This window comes from Callithrix jacchus, chromosome 2, assembly GCF_049354715.1.
Source record: "Callithrix jacchus isolate 240 chromosome 2, calJac240_pri, whole genome shotgun sequence".
Lineage (NCBI taxonomy): Eukaryota > Metazoa > Chordata > Mammalia > Primates > Cebidae > Callithrix > Callithrix jacchus.
Window position 1 is genome coordinate 3,481,943 of NC_133503.1, and position 14,287 is coordinate 3,496,229.

Here is a 14,287-nt window from a genome sequence, read left to right on the forward strand (position 1 = left end):
AGGCCAGCGGCCTGGCGCGAGCCGGTCGGCTGTGGGGGAGCCACCGCCTCCCGCCTGCGCGCTGCCTCTCGGCCCCCTCAGGCCCGCCCGCAGCCGGCCGCGTCATGCCAGGCGCTGCTCAGCGGTAGGGAGTGCCCGGGGCTACAGCCGCCGCCCTCCCGCCCGAAGCCGCGCCCACTGCCCAGAGCCAGAGGGATGGTGGTAGTCACGGGGCGGGAGCCAGACAGCCGTCGTCAGGACGGTGCCATGTCCAGCTCCGACGCCGAAGACGACTTTCTGGAGCCGGCCACGCCTACGGCCACGCAGGCGGGGCATGCGCTGCCCCTGCTGCCCCAGGAGGTACCCGGGGCGATCGCGGGCTGGGGGACACGGGGGAGAAGCAGGCGCCAGGCTGAGCTGACCTTGGCGGACGGGCGGCGCCGGGCTGGGGGGCGGGACCCGCGGGCCTGCGCCCTTTCCCTGCCCACCTGCAACCCCCGCCCACCTGCACCCCTCCCCGCCCACCTGCAACCCCCACCCACCTGCAACCCCCGACCACCTACGCCCCTCCCCGCCCACCTGTAACCCCCACCCTCCCGCGCCCCTCCCCGCCCACCTGCAACCCCGCCCACCTGCGCCCCTCCCCCGCCCACCTGCAACCCCCACCCTCCTGCGCCCCTCCCCGCCCACCTGCAACCCCCACCCACCTGCAACCCCGCCCACCTGCGCCCCTCCCCGCCCACCTGCAACCCCCACCCACCTGCAACCCCGCCCACCTGCGCCCCTCCCCGCCCACCTGCAACCCCCACCCTCCTGCGCCCCTCCCCGCCCACCTGCAACCCCGCCCACCTGCGCCCCTCCCCGCCCACCTGCAACCCCCACCCTCCTGCGCCCCTCCTCGCCCACCTGCCAGCCCCGCCCACCTGCACACCTGTCAGTTGCACCCGCGCCCCCCACCCCTCCTCCCAGTACTCACTGTCCCTGTAAAGGTGATTTAATCTCATCCGCACGTCCCACCTTTACCGAAGACAAGAGGGAAGGTGGGTCGTGGGAGAGCTACGCTGGAGACCCCAGAGCGGGCACGGTAGCTCGCGCCTGTAATCTTAGCACTTTGGGAGGGAGGATCGCTTCAGAGCGTTGGAGGCCAGCCTGGGCAACGTAGGGAGGTCCCCGTTCCTACTACGACTGGGAAAAAAAAAAAAGCCATTTAGGGTTGGATGAATACAAAAAAGAAAAGAAAAAGATGTCTTCTAGAGAAGCCAGCAGGATGCCTTAGTGGATGCCCACACCTACTCTTCCGCTGCCTACAGAACAGGGCAAGGAGCTGTCTGCAGACAAGGGGCAGGCCAGTTCGTAGATGTGACCACGGTCAGCTGGCATCCCATGGCTTCCACTGACGGGCTGCTGTGCTCTGACGCACCAGGGCTTCCACTGGTCTTAATGTGTGATACTATAATGTCAGCACCTGAAATGACACTCAAGAGACAGATGGTGGCTCACGTTTGTAATGTCAGCACTTCGGGATGCTGAGATGGGAGGACTGCTTGAGCCCAGCCAGGGCAACAGCGAGACCCTGCCTCTACAGAAATAGAAGTAAACATTAGCCAGGCATGCAGGGGTGCGCCTGTAGTCCCAGGTGCTCAGGAAGGTGAGATGGGAGGACTGCTTGAGCCCAGCCAGGGCAACAGCGAGACCCTGCCTCTACAGAAATAGAAGTAAAGATTAGCCAGGCATGCTGGGGTGCGCCTGTAGTCCCAGGTGCTCAGGAAGGTGAGTTGGGAGGACTGCTTGAGCCCAGCCAGGGCAACAGCGAGACCCTGCCTCTACAGAAATAAAAGTAAAGATTAGCCAGGCATGCTGGGGTGTGCCTGTAGTCCCAGGTGCTCAGGAAGGTGAGTTGGGAGGATCGCTTGAGCGCTGGAGGTGGAGGCTGCAGTGAGCCATGATTATGCCACTGCACTCCAGCCTGGGTGACACAGTAAGACCGTGCCTCCAAACAAACAAACAGTAAAAGCAAGATAAGGGAGAAAATGCTGGGTGTGGTGGCTTACACTTGTTATCCCAGCACTTTGGGAGGCTAAGATGGGAGGATCGCTTGAGGCCAGGAGTCTGGGACCAGCCCGGGCAACACAGTGAGACTCCATCTCTACAAATAAAAAATAAACATGAGGGAGGAAAGGTGAAGCATTACTGGACACTGAAGATGGCTCCTAGGAGGCAGGGACTAAGGTAGTGCCAGATCCAGGAGCATGTGGTATGTGGAGTCCCGGGACAATGGATAGAAGCCCTCTCGGGCTGGGCTCGGTGATGCTCTTGGGAAGCAGGCAGTGTCTGCTAGGATTGCAAGCCCGAACACACACTGTCATGTGAAAATGAGCAAAAGTCTACAAGTGATCTCTGCAATTGAAAACAAAGTCACCAGTCACAGTGGTGCTATTTTTTGTGCACTGTCATTGGGGAAATGATGTGGTGTGAGGGAAAGAGCACAGGACCGTAGACTGCAGAGCAGGGCCCCACTGCCAGCTCCCCCACTGATTCCATTGCTCCATGTGAGCTCTGAAACTGTTTTCCATGGCTTTTGTCCTCTCTGCTTCAATCCTCTCATCTCTAATACGGAGCAAACACCTGGATTGGGATCAGGTATTTTGGAAAAGATTTTAAAAGCTCCAGAAATGTTAAGTATTACTACTCCAAAATGATATTTGAGCCCTTTATAGACACATAAAATGATTTAGACACCTACAGAGTAAGCACAAGGCCATTTTTATGTCCTATGCGTGCAGAAGAATAACAGTACATATACACACAGAAGTGTAAATACCTGTCTGTTCGTTCATTCATTCATTCAGTAAATTTTGGGTCTTTACATGAGCCAGGCACTGCACAAGGTCCTGAGTCAGCATGATTTAAGGTATTTGTATCTTATTTTATTTCACAAATGATTTAAAGCTGGGAAAGGGACTGTGTAGATAAGTAGACCTTCACTGGAGCAAGAGAGATGTAATTTTGAAAAGGATGCATGGCTGTAATCCCAGCACTTTGGGAGGCCATGGCGGTCAGATCACTTGAGGTTAGGAGTTTGAGACCAGCCCGGCCAACATGGTGAAACCCCCTCTCTACTAAAAATAGATTTAGCCGGTGTGGTTGTGCGCGCCTGTAGTCCCAGCTATTCAGGAGGCTGGGGCAGCAGAATCACTTGAACCCGGGAGGCAGAGGTTGCAGTGAACCGAGATCATGCCACTGCCCTCCAGCCTGGGCAATGCAGTGAGACTCCGTCTCAAAAAAGGAAAAAAAAAATGATGCATGGGGATGAAATTTGAATTGATCTGGAGGAAGTTTGTGGGAAGATTAGAGAGAACTTAAACTGACCTCATTTCTTTCAAATGCAGTTTGGTAGAAACCACAAGCAGTGAAAAACATCAGAAAAAAAAAAAGCTTTGCATTTTAATGGAAACCTTGAGCTTCTTAGGGCATATTTACACCATCATGTTCTTTTCTTTTTTTTTTCTTTTTTTTTTTTTTTTTTGAGATGGGAGTCTCTCTCTGTCGCCCAGGCTGGAGTGCAGTGGCAGGATCTTGGCTCACTGCAACCTCTGCCTCCCAGGTTCAAGCAATTCTCCTGCCTCAGCCTCTTGAGTAGCTGGGATTACAGGCACCTGCCAGCATGCCAGCTAATTTTTGTATTTTTAGTAGAGATGGGGTTTCACCATGTTGGTCACGCTGGGCTTGAACTGACCTTGTGATCCACCTACCTCAGCCTCCCAAAGTGCTGGGATTACAGGTATGAGCCACTGCACCAGGCCTGTACCATCATTTTCATGTTCCTCACTCAGCTCTTGCCTCTAGAACTTAAGCTGGACTGGAGACCAGTCTCTACAGATTAGGAGAGGAGTAGATGCCTGGAAGCATTCAACACACAACTACTGAGCTTTGCTGTGGATAGCCCAATGATTGGTGACCAACATGCTTTCCTTGTCTCTGGGAAGCTTGGGTCTAGTGGAGTGAATTGACAGAGGAAAATAATTGGCAATGTATTGTGCTAGGAGCTATTTTAGAGGAGAGTGTGGCACATGGTAAAGGCACAGTGTCATTTACTCTATCTTGCGGGCAGGTGAGGAACAGTAGAGCAGAAATGCTCACAGAGAGGGGAACTTGCATAGAAAATTCTAGAATGAGTAGATGCCGCTAACTTGTACGATGCCTTGGTGTGAATTAGAAAAAGGGCACATAGCAGTTTACTCCCATCTAGGTGCTTTTTTGCAGTGAACAACCTATACCACTATATGGGGCCATTTAGTTTGACATATAGACAGAAGAAGGAGTGTGGTAAGAGCATTTTGGGCAAAGAAGATGATGTGAGCAAGAGCACAAAGCTGGTAAATTCTGGAAGTGAAAGGACACTGAAAGCTTGAGCTCTAGGGCAGTGATAATGGGGTTGAGGTGGAGAGACCTGATTTAAGAGCTCTGAGGGTTGGAATGGGTAGGACTCAGCAGGTGATGAGGGTGGGGCCGAGGGAGGAGAGAGAAGAAAGTGATCAGATGGACTCTGGGGCTTGAGTGACTGAGTGAATGGTGTGGCACCAATCAGACCCGAGGGACTGAAGATGGAGCAGCCCCACCCAGCTCTCATTCCCCACTGCCTGAGAGCCCTGGTGATTTCTTTCCAGTTTCCTGAGGTTGTCCCCCTTAACATCGGAGGGGCTTACTTCACTACACGCCTGTCCACACTGCGACGCTACGAAGACACCATGTTGGCAGCCATGTTCAGTGGACGGCACTACATCCCCACGGACTCCGAGGGCCGGTATTTCATCGACCGAGATGGCACACACTTTGGGTATGTCTCTCCCTCTACAGTCAACTTTGTAGTCCTAGCAAGTGTGTAGCCCAGTTGAGTATGGGACCTTGGTATCTTCCATAGTACCTGGAAGAGATAACATATTGATGGCATTTAATAAATGGGCGTACTGAATTAGATAAAATTTATTTATTTATTTAGTCAAAGGAGACAAAGAGAGACAAATCCCGAATAACACACACTGGCTGTAGGAAATTGCTTCAATCCTAGACAATTTAAAATGTTTTATTTTTGTCCCAGCACAGTGGGTCACACCTGTAATCCCAGCACACTGGGAGGCCAAGACAGGTGGATCACGAGGTCAAGAGAGCAAGACCATCCTGGCTGACATGGTGAAACCCTGTCTCTACTAAAAATACAAAAATTAGCTGGGTGTGGTGGCAGGTGCCTATAGTCCCAACTATTCAGGAGGCTGAGGTAGGAGAATTGCTTGAACCCAGGAGGTAGTGGTTGCAGTGAGCCGAAATCACGCCACTGCACTCCAGCCTGGGCGACAGAGCGAGACTCCATCTCCAAATATAAAACAGGCTGGGCGTGGTGGCTCACGCCTGTAATCCAAGCACTTTGGAGGCCAAGGTGGGTGGATCACCTGAGGCTGGGAGTTCAAGACCAGCCTGACCAACATGGTGAAACCCCATCGTTAAAAAAAAAAAAATTAAAAAAAATACAAAACAGAACAAAATGTTATCATTTATCTAATTATACACACACATACACATATGTATAAACACACACAAGTATAAATATAAGTGTGTGTGTGTGTGTGTGTGTGTGTGTGTATGTATGTAAAAATAGAGATGGGATCTTGCTATATTGCCCAGGCTGGTCTCAAGCTACTGGTCTTAGGCAATCCTCCCACCTTGGCCTCCCAAACTCTGGTATTCCAGTATTTATTTAATTTTTGTTTGTTTGTTTGTTTTTTGAGACGGAGTTACCCAGGCTGGAGTGCAATGGCGCGATCTCGGCTCACTGCAACCTCCGCCTTCTGGGTTCAAGCACTTCTCCTGCCTCAGCCTCCCGAGTAGCTGGGACTACAGGGACGCGCCACCATGCCCAGCTAATTTTTGTATTTTTAGTAGAGACGGGGTTTCACCTTGTTGACCATGATGGTCTTGATCTCTTGATCTCGTGATCTGCCCTCCTCGGCCTCCCAAAGTGCTGGGATTATAGGCGTGAGCCATTGCGCCCGGCCTAATTTTTTTTTTTTTAATGGAGTTTCACTTTTGTTGGCCAGGCTGGAGTGCAATGGCACAATCTTGGCTCACTGCAACCCCCACCTCACCCTGGGTTCAAGCGATTCTCCTGCCTCAGCGTCCTGAATAGCTGGGATTACAGGCATACATCACCACTCCCTGCTAATTGTTTTTTCTATTTTTAGTAGAGACAGGGTTTCTCCATGTTGGTCAGGCTGGTCTCAAACTCCTGACCTCAGGTGATCCTCCTGCCTTGCTAGGTCTTCCAAAGTTGTGGAATTACATGCATGAGCCACCGTGCCCAGCCATGTTTTTTAGTTTTTCATTCTTTGGTTGGGGGGGGGGCTGTGTTTTTGGATATAGGGTCTTGCTTTGTTGCCCAGTGTGGAATGTAGTGGCTATTCACCAGTGTCATCATAGGTCATGGCATACTTAAGCTCCTGACTCAAGCAGTCTTCTCACCTCAGCCTCCCAAATAGCTGAGATGACAGGCATGTGCCACCACACCTGACTATCCTAGGCAATATGAGACCAGGAAGTTGTCACGTGTGTGGAGGGGAATAAGTATAATCTCAGGTGGAGGGTGTAAACGAAAACAACTTGGAGAGTACATTTAGATCCAGATTATTGGGCTCAGCATTGCTATGGGAAGGAAGGATGGTGTGTAGCAGTTGTTCCCAGTAGTTTAAAACAATAACAAAATAGCTATATAGCCAGTACAAAAAAAAAAAGAAAAAGAAAATTTTTCTACAATAAAAAAATTTAAAAAACCAAAAAACAAACAAAAACAAAAAAGCCGAAAGACTGACACAGGGTTGTTCTCTAATTTTGCCAAGAAAAGTCTTTTAAAAAAACAAAAACCTGTTGTTCCTGTCACTTAACACTAAAATGTGCAAATCTCAACAACAAAATAGCAGCCAGGCGTGGTGGCACTTGCCTGTATTCCAGCTACTTGTGAGGCTGAGGTGGGAGGATTGCTGGAGCCCAGGAGTTGGAGGCTGCAGTGAGCCGTGATCCTACCACTCTGCTCCAGCCTGGGCAGCAGAGTGAGACTTTTGTTGTTGTGGTGGTGGTGGTGGTTTGTTTTTGAGACAGTGTCTTGCTCAGTTGCCCAAGCTGAGTACAGTGGCATGAGCACGGCTCACTCAGCCTTGACCTCCCAGGTGCAAGCAATTCTCCTGCCTCAGCTTCCCAAGCAGCTGGGACTAGAGGTGCGCACCATCATGCCTGGCTAATTTTTGATGTTTTGTAGAGATGAGGTCTCACTGTGTTTCCCAGGATGTTCTCAAACTCCTAGACTCAAGTGATCCTCCTGCCTCAGATTCCCAAATTGCTGGGATTACAGGCTGCACCGGCTAAGACTCTGTCTCTTAAAAAAGAAAAACCTTTTCCAAGGACTTCTGACAACCTTACACCCAAACAATGTAAAGACTTTATGCCTCAGGTTGCGTGTTTGTGAAATGAGAAATAATTATAGCTGCTGCATAGGCTTGTCAGTGGGGATTACGTAAAGAGCCTTGGTGTGACCCCCTAGCCATGTCCTTTTCAGAGTGTGTGGCAGGAACTCTCAGCTCCTTCAGTCTGACATTGGAGATAACTAGAGACCTTGAACCAAACGCCCAAGGAGGCAGAAACTCTCCAATCACATCTCTGTGCTGGCCTCCAAGTAGGACTGCCCACGTTGTGGGAAAGGTCATTTTTATTCTCAGAAAGGAGGCCCTGGTCAGATAACTTGCTTGGAAGCATCTAGGTTTCCCCAGTGGGCTATCAGCTGCCTCAGTGCTGAGAAAACAAAGTGTCACATCGCTCTGCGTTTAGAACTATAAAAAGATGTTTGTTTGCAGGCTGCTTGGGGAGGAAAGTGCTGGCTCCAGCTGGTGGCTCCCACAGCGCTCTTAGCCGGGTCTTGCCCCAGGGTTTTGTTTTGCAGAGCTCACCAAGGTTTGCTGAAGGTCTGGAAGGGATTTTGGGGAGGGGGATCCAAGTTTCACTTGAGGTGGAATTGCCCATGCCCGGGCGGCCACAGCTAGAGAGTGACAGCGCCAGGCAAGGGCATGGCAGAAAGCAGGAGATGGCGACATTCATACTTTGGCTGATGAGCTCCTGTGACCTGTGATTCATCAGCGCAGACGAAGCTGTTGAATGACCCAGATAAAATAGGGGGTTCAGGGCATTTCGCAGGGTGCATTTCTTGCTGTGAAGCTTATGTACCCCCAGAACCCAACATGAAGCCTGCTTGGGCCTCCACCTGTCTTGTCATTGGCTTGCCACACTCTGGTTTAAATGCCTCTGCTGAAGCTGGACCAGTGTGGATGTGGGTGTAGAGTCAGCCACGACTGGATCTGAGCCTCTGGCAATTATGGCTACTTGAGCAAAAGTGTTCATGAACCTCTCTGAGCACTACTTGAGCCTCATTTATGACATAGAGATAAGATAGCACACACCCCCAATGTCATTGAGAGGATTACATAGGATAACCCATGAATAGTGGCTGGCACCAAGTAATACTTAGTGAGTGTTAGCTGGTGTTGTATTAGGTCGCAGACTAAGCTCTTATTGAGGTAGCAGCATAATCTTGAGGTTTATCACTCTCTTCCACACATACCAGTGAAGTATCTGATTATTCTTAGCACTAAAGAATCTAAAAAGCTGGTGGCTTGCACTTATGGTCCCTGCTATTCGGGAGGTTGAACCAAGAGGATTGCTTGAGCCTAGGAGTCAGAGGCTGCAGTGAGCTATGATCGTTGGGTGACAGAACAAGACCCTATCTCTTAAAAAAGAAAATAAAAAGAATCTGAAAAATGAATTAGAAGGACTGAAATTTAAGAAAATAAAAATGATTTTATTCAGCCTTGGAACCAGTTTGTTCAGACATTAGGGGTAGGCATTTTACCTGCTCTGCATAGCTACAGAATAATACTACTGGCAAGGATGGGGAACACCTAGAACTCTTCTGCATTGCTAGTGGAAATGTGATATGCTGCTGCCACGTTGTTAGCCACATGCTTACACTATGACTGAACAATTCCACTCCCAATACTTACTCAAAACAAATTTGTGCCGTGTCCACTAAAGGTCTTTTTTTTTTTTTTTTTTTTTTGAGATGGACTCTTACTCTTGTCACCCAGGCTGGAGTGCAGTGGCATGATCTCAGCTCACTGTAACCTCTGCTTTTCAGGTTCAAGCAGTTCCCCTGCCTCAGCCTGCTGAGTAACTGGGATTACAGGTGTCTGCCACTACATCCAGCTAATTTTTTTTTTTTTTGAGACAGAGTTTTGCTCTTTTTATTTATTTATTTCAAGAGAGTTTTGCCCAGGCTGAAGTGTAATGCACAATCTCGGCTCCCTGAAACCTTCGCCTCCTGGGTTCAAGCAATTCTCCTGCCTCAGCCTCCCAAGTAGCTGGGATGACAGGCATGCACCACCATGCCTGGCTAATTTTGTATTTTTAATAGAGACAGGGTTTCTCCATGTTGGTCAGGCTGGTCTCGAACTGCCAACCTCAGGTGATCCACCACGTTTGCCTCCCAAAGTGCTGGGATTACAGGCGTGAGCCACCGCACCCGGCTAATTTTTGTATAATTAGTAGAAATGGAGTTACACTGTTCTGGCCAGGCTGGTCTCAAACTCCTGGCCTCAGGTGATCTACCCACCTCGGCCTCCCAAAGTGCTAGGATCACAGGCGTGAACCACCGCGCCCAGCCTAAAGGTCTTATCTAGGAATGTTCATCCCAGCTTTACTCATAGTAGCCAAAAACTGGAAACAACTCAAATGTTCATCAACAAGACAACAGGGTAAATAAATTATAGTATGCAAGAGTATACTTACATAAATAATAATAATAAATAATAGCAAACTACTGGTACACACAATATAGTGGATACATTTCAAAAACATTATGTTGAAGGAAAGAAGCCAGGTACAAAAGAACATACTATGTAATTATATGAATTTCAAGAAAAGGGAAACGAATCTTTACTGATGGAAGGAGAACTTAGAGTAGTTGCTTCTATAGGGATTAATGGAAGTGGCACAAGGAACTTTAAGGAATGGAATTTATTTTTTTGAGACAGTCTCACTCTCGTCGCCCAGGCTGGAGTGCCGTGGTGTAACCTTGGCTCGCTGCAACCTCTGCCTCCTGGGTTCAAGTGATTCTCCTGCCTCAGCCTCCTGAGTATTTGGGATTACAAATGTTCACCACCCCGCCAATTTTTTTTTTTTTTTTTTTTTTTTGAGACAGAGTCTTGCTTTCTCACCAGACTGGAGTGCAGTGGCGGAATCTTGGCTCACTGAAACCTCTGCCTCCCAGGCTCAAGCAATTCCCCTTCCTCAGCCACCCAAGTAGCTGGGCCACCACACCTGGGTAATTTTTTTTATATTTGAGACAGGGTTTCACCATGTTGGCAGGCTGGTCTCAAACTCCTGGCCTAGAGTGATCTACCTGCCTCGGCCTCCCAAAATGTTGGGATTACAGGCGTGAGCCACTGTGCCTGGCCTTTTTTGTATTTCTAATAGAGACGGGGTTTCACCATATTGGTCACGCTGGTCTTGAACTCCTGACCTCATGATCTGCCCACCTTGGCCTCCCGAAATGCTGGGATTACAGTCACCAGCCACCACGCCCAGCGGAAATGTTTTATCTTGATCTAGGTGTTGGTTGGATGGGTGTATTCATACATAAACTGAACTGTACAGTTAATATTTGTACATTTAATGAATATTTATTTCACCTCAGTTTTAAAACTATATATATGTATATGTGTGTATATATGTATGTGTGTGTGTATATATGTGTGTGTGTGTATATATATATTATATGGGGCTAGATGTCATATCTTTCCATTATACTTACATGTACATAATAATACCTAATATTATACCTAATAATAGTAATTATAGTTGCCTCCTGATAACAGCAACTAATAACACTTATTGAGGCCTTACTCTGTGCCAGGGATTTTCTAAGCATTTAATTCCCTAATACATTATGAGGTTTTATTGTTTTCTCCAGTTTTACAGACAGGAAAACTGAGGCATGGAGAGGTTAAGTTCACTTACCCAGTGTAACACCGTTGGCAGTCTGGTTTTAGATTCTGTCCAACCACAGTGTGGCACTGCCCAGGAGCATGAGCTCCTTTTCACCGACGCTCTTTCCTTCCTGCTCAGAGATGTGCTGAATTTTCTGCGCTCAGGGGACCTGCCACCCAGGGAGCGTGTTCGGGCTGTGTACAAAGAAGCCCAGTACTATGCTGTTGGGCCCCTCCTGGAGCAGCTGGAGAACATGCAGCCTCTGAAGGGCGAGAAAGTGCGCCAGGCGTTTCTGGGACTCATGCCCTATTACAAAGGTGAGGATCAGCTGCCCAGGACGGTGGGTATGAGGAAGGAGGTGTACAAGGCATCTGTGAGTGTTTAGGTCTCTACCAGAACACCGAGGGCAGCGTTCATCCAGATTCCTCAAGATGGGAGGGAGTGTCCTTTCCTCCCAGTCAGGCTGGGGTGATTCAGGTTAAACTGTGCCTACCTGGCCTATGAGTCAGGCTGGAGAGATTCAGGTTAAGGTGGGCCTACCTGGCCCTTGACAGGCTGGAGAGATTCAGGTTAAGGTGGGCCTACCTCACCTATGGCAGTCAGGCTGGAGAGGTTAAGGTAAAGGTGGGCCTACCTGGCCCATCCCTCCCAGTCAGCAAATTGTGTTTCAGAAGGACAGCCCTTGTCCCATTGGTTTCCCTCTGCTGTGCAGAACCATGACCTTTGTTTAAGTTTGTGCCTCTAACGGGCCCCCTCAGTCCCTCCCCCGGGAAATCTGTCTTTCCCCTCCTGCATCCTGCCATCTTCAGGACTGTTTCTCTGTGTATCTCTGCCGGCCTGTTCTGCCCCTTCACCCCTGTGATGGATGTTGTGTTCACCCTCATAGACCACTTGGAACGGATTGTGGAGATTGCCCGGCTGCGTGCAGTCCAGCGGAAGGCCCGCTTTGCCAAGCTCAAGGTCTGTGTCTTCAAGGAGGAGATGCCCATCACCCCCTATGAGTGTCCGCTCCTCAACTCCCTGCGCTTTGAGCGGAGTGAGAGTGACGGGCAGCTCTTTGAGCACCACTGTGAAGTGGACGTGTCTTTTGGACCCTGGGAGGCTGTGGCTGATGTTTATGACCTGCTGCACTGCCTGGTCACGGACCTCTCGGCCCAGGGCCTCACCGTAGACCACCAGTGCATCGGGGTGTGTGACAAGCACCTCGTGAACCACTACTACTGCAAGCGCCCCATCTATGAGTTCAAGATCACATGGTGGTGAGCAGTCCTGGTAGGCAAGCGTCCCATCAGGGAGGATGTCCACCCTGCTTGATGGCGCTGGGAGCAAGATCCCCGAAGGGGCTGCTGACTGCCCCAGAATCTGCCGAGGTGAGGACCGAGTCCTGAGGCACAGCTCCCAGGGGACAGAGGTGCAGCTCCAGTCTCCCTGGCTGCACCTCAGGGTTGGGCTCAGGGCTTGCAGCCTGCAGGGACTCGGGCCTGCACTCACCTGGCCTTTCCTCAAGGCCTGGTAGTCTTTCCTTGAGGCTGACGGCTATGGCTTGACCAGGAAGTCTTGAGAGGTTTTGTCAACTTCGTGACCTTACAAGAGAGTTCCTGCCCATTTTAGAGCCACGTTACCAAATCGATGTAGGCCTGATCACTTTCTCAACCCTGTTGAAGCGTGTTGGTGTGAACATGGAACATGATGGGGGATTTACCTGACTAGCCACCCCATAGCCCCTGGCTGGAGAAGAGCGTCTTCTCTCCCAGTGCAACCCTTCTCCTCCAGCAATAGTCCCCCACATTCTTAAAATGAGGAAAGACTTTTGTTTCTGGAACATGTTCTTCCCCACCTTCTGGAGATTTCATCGCAGCTGCCAAAGCTGTGCACAGAGTTGGCCTTAGACAACCACAACGTTTACAGCCCCGTCTGTGCACTGAGTTGCCCTTAGACAACCACAACGTTTACAGCTCCGTCTTAGGGCCACAGCTTCTCCCAGCTTCCGCCACCTTCCTTGCTTGCCGGGTCATCCTCTCACAGGGCTGGAATGCAAATTTCAAAGGCTTCGTTTGAAGATTCCCTAAGTCAAGCAGGCAAGATGCCTAGATCTTCTGCTACCTTTGACATGTAACATCCTTTTTAGAGGCTCAGAACACCTCCTTGGCTGCTGTCTCATTTGTTAGAATCCAATTTGTGGAGAACCTCTTTGGAAGGGGACCCCCTCTTTAAACCCTGTTGCTTTCCTGCTAACATTCTCCTAGAAGAGTGTCTATTCTGAGAAGGTAACGGAAGGGCTAGATGAGAGGCACAGCTATCCTAGGAGCTGTAGGAAGACAGAGAAAGCTTCCCTTTTGTTTTACTCCTCACATTTCAGAAATAGAAAAAGATTCCCAAGGATCTGTTACTACTGCATTTCCTTCTTGCTCTGTCTACATCGTGGGTCAACAAGTCAGGGTCTGGACATGCATCTCCTAAAGGAAGAGCTATACAGCACCACTGATCACAACATTTCCGTGCTGCGTCAAGGGTGTCGCTCTGTGATATCTCTTCTTCCTGGGTATTCTTGAAGGGAGACTTTTTAAAAAAAAAAAAAAAAAGTAAAGAATTATGTGAGCCAGGCAAATGCCTTTAGTTCCAGCTACTCAGGATGCTGAGGCAGGAGGATCACTTGAGCCCAGGAGATTAAGACTATAGTCACTATGATCATGCCTATGACTAGTCACTTTGCTCCAGCCTGGGCAACATAGTGAGACCCAATCAAAAAAAAAAAAAGACCAGGTGTGGTGGCTCACACCTGTAATCCCAGCACTTTGGGAGAAGAAGGTGGGCAGATAACGAAGTCAGGAGGTTGAGACCATCCTGGCCAACATGGTGAAACACAGTCTTTACTAAAAACACAAAAAATTAGCCAGGCATGGTGGCGCGTACCTGTAGACCCAGCTACTCAGGAGGCTGAGGCAGGGGAATCACTTGAACCCAGGAGGTGGAGGTTGCAGTGAGCTGAGATTGCGCCAGTGCACTCTAGTCTGGCAATAGAGCAAGATTCTGTCTCAAAAAGAAAAAAACCAAACAATAACAAAAAACACAAACTGAGGAGGACAGCCTCACTGGTCTCAGACTTATAGGAGCAGAATATATGAGATGGGCATATGGAGAGCTAAAGTCTGTGTCCATATGAGGAAGACAAGGTCAAGCCCTGGGACTTTGACTGAATTCCTCTATGGGGCTGGAATGCAGTGACCTT

At 49.6% G+C, this 14,287-nt stretch overlaps 2 protein-coding genes across 2 annotated transcripts in view; one reads left to right on the top strand and one right to left on the bottom strand.

The window, feature by feature from the left end:
• KCTD7 (potassium channel tetramerization domain containing 7) lies at positions 1-13,428 on the top strand. Its single transcript, XM_002743902.7, has 4 exons — positions 1-339; positions 4,647-4,816; positions 11,197-11,375; positions 11,945-13,428. Exons 1-4 carry the CDS (start codon positions 196-198, stop codon positions 12,319-12,321), a joined length of 870 nt encoding a protein of 289 aa, XP_002743948.2. The 5' UTR covers positions 1-195; the 3' UTR covers positions 12,322-13,428.
• Positions 4,772-14,287, bottom strand: part of LOC144579899 (uncharacterized) — a 25,205-nt gene continuing 15,689 nt past the window's right edge. The window contains exon 4 of the mRNA XM_078354014.1: positions 4,772-4,903. The gene's annotated coding sequence lies outside the window, so the exon portion shown is untranslated. The remainder of the gene's footprint in view (positions 4,904-14,287) is intronic.

Bases quoted from the DNA above. Each gene is read 5' to 3' on its own strand.
- KCTD7 (XM_002743902.7), top strand. From the start codon at position 196: ATGGTGGTAGTCACGGGGCGGGAGCCAGACAGCCGTCGTCAGGACGGT. The intron at 340-4,646 runs GTACCCGGGGCG...ATTTCTTTCCAG, and splicing joins TGCCCCTGCTGCCCCAGGAG to TTTCCTGAGGTTGTCCCCCT. The intron at 11,376-11,944 runs GTGAGGATCAGC...TCACCCTCATAG, and splicing joins ACTCATGCCCTATTACAAAG to ACCACTTGGAACGGATTGTG.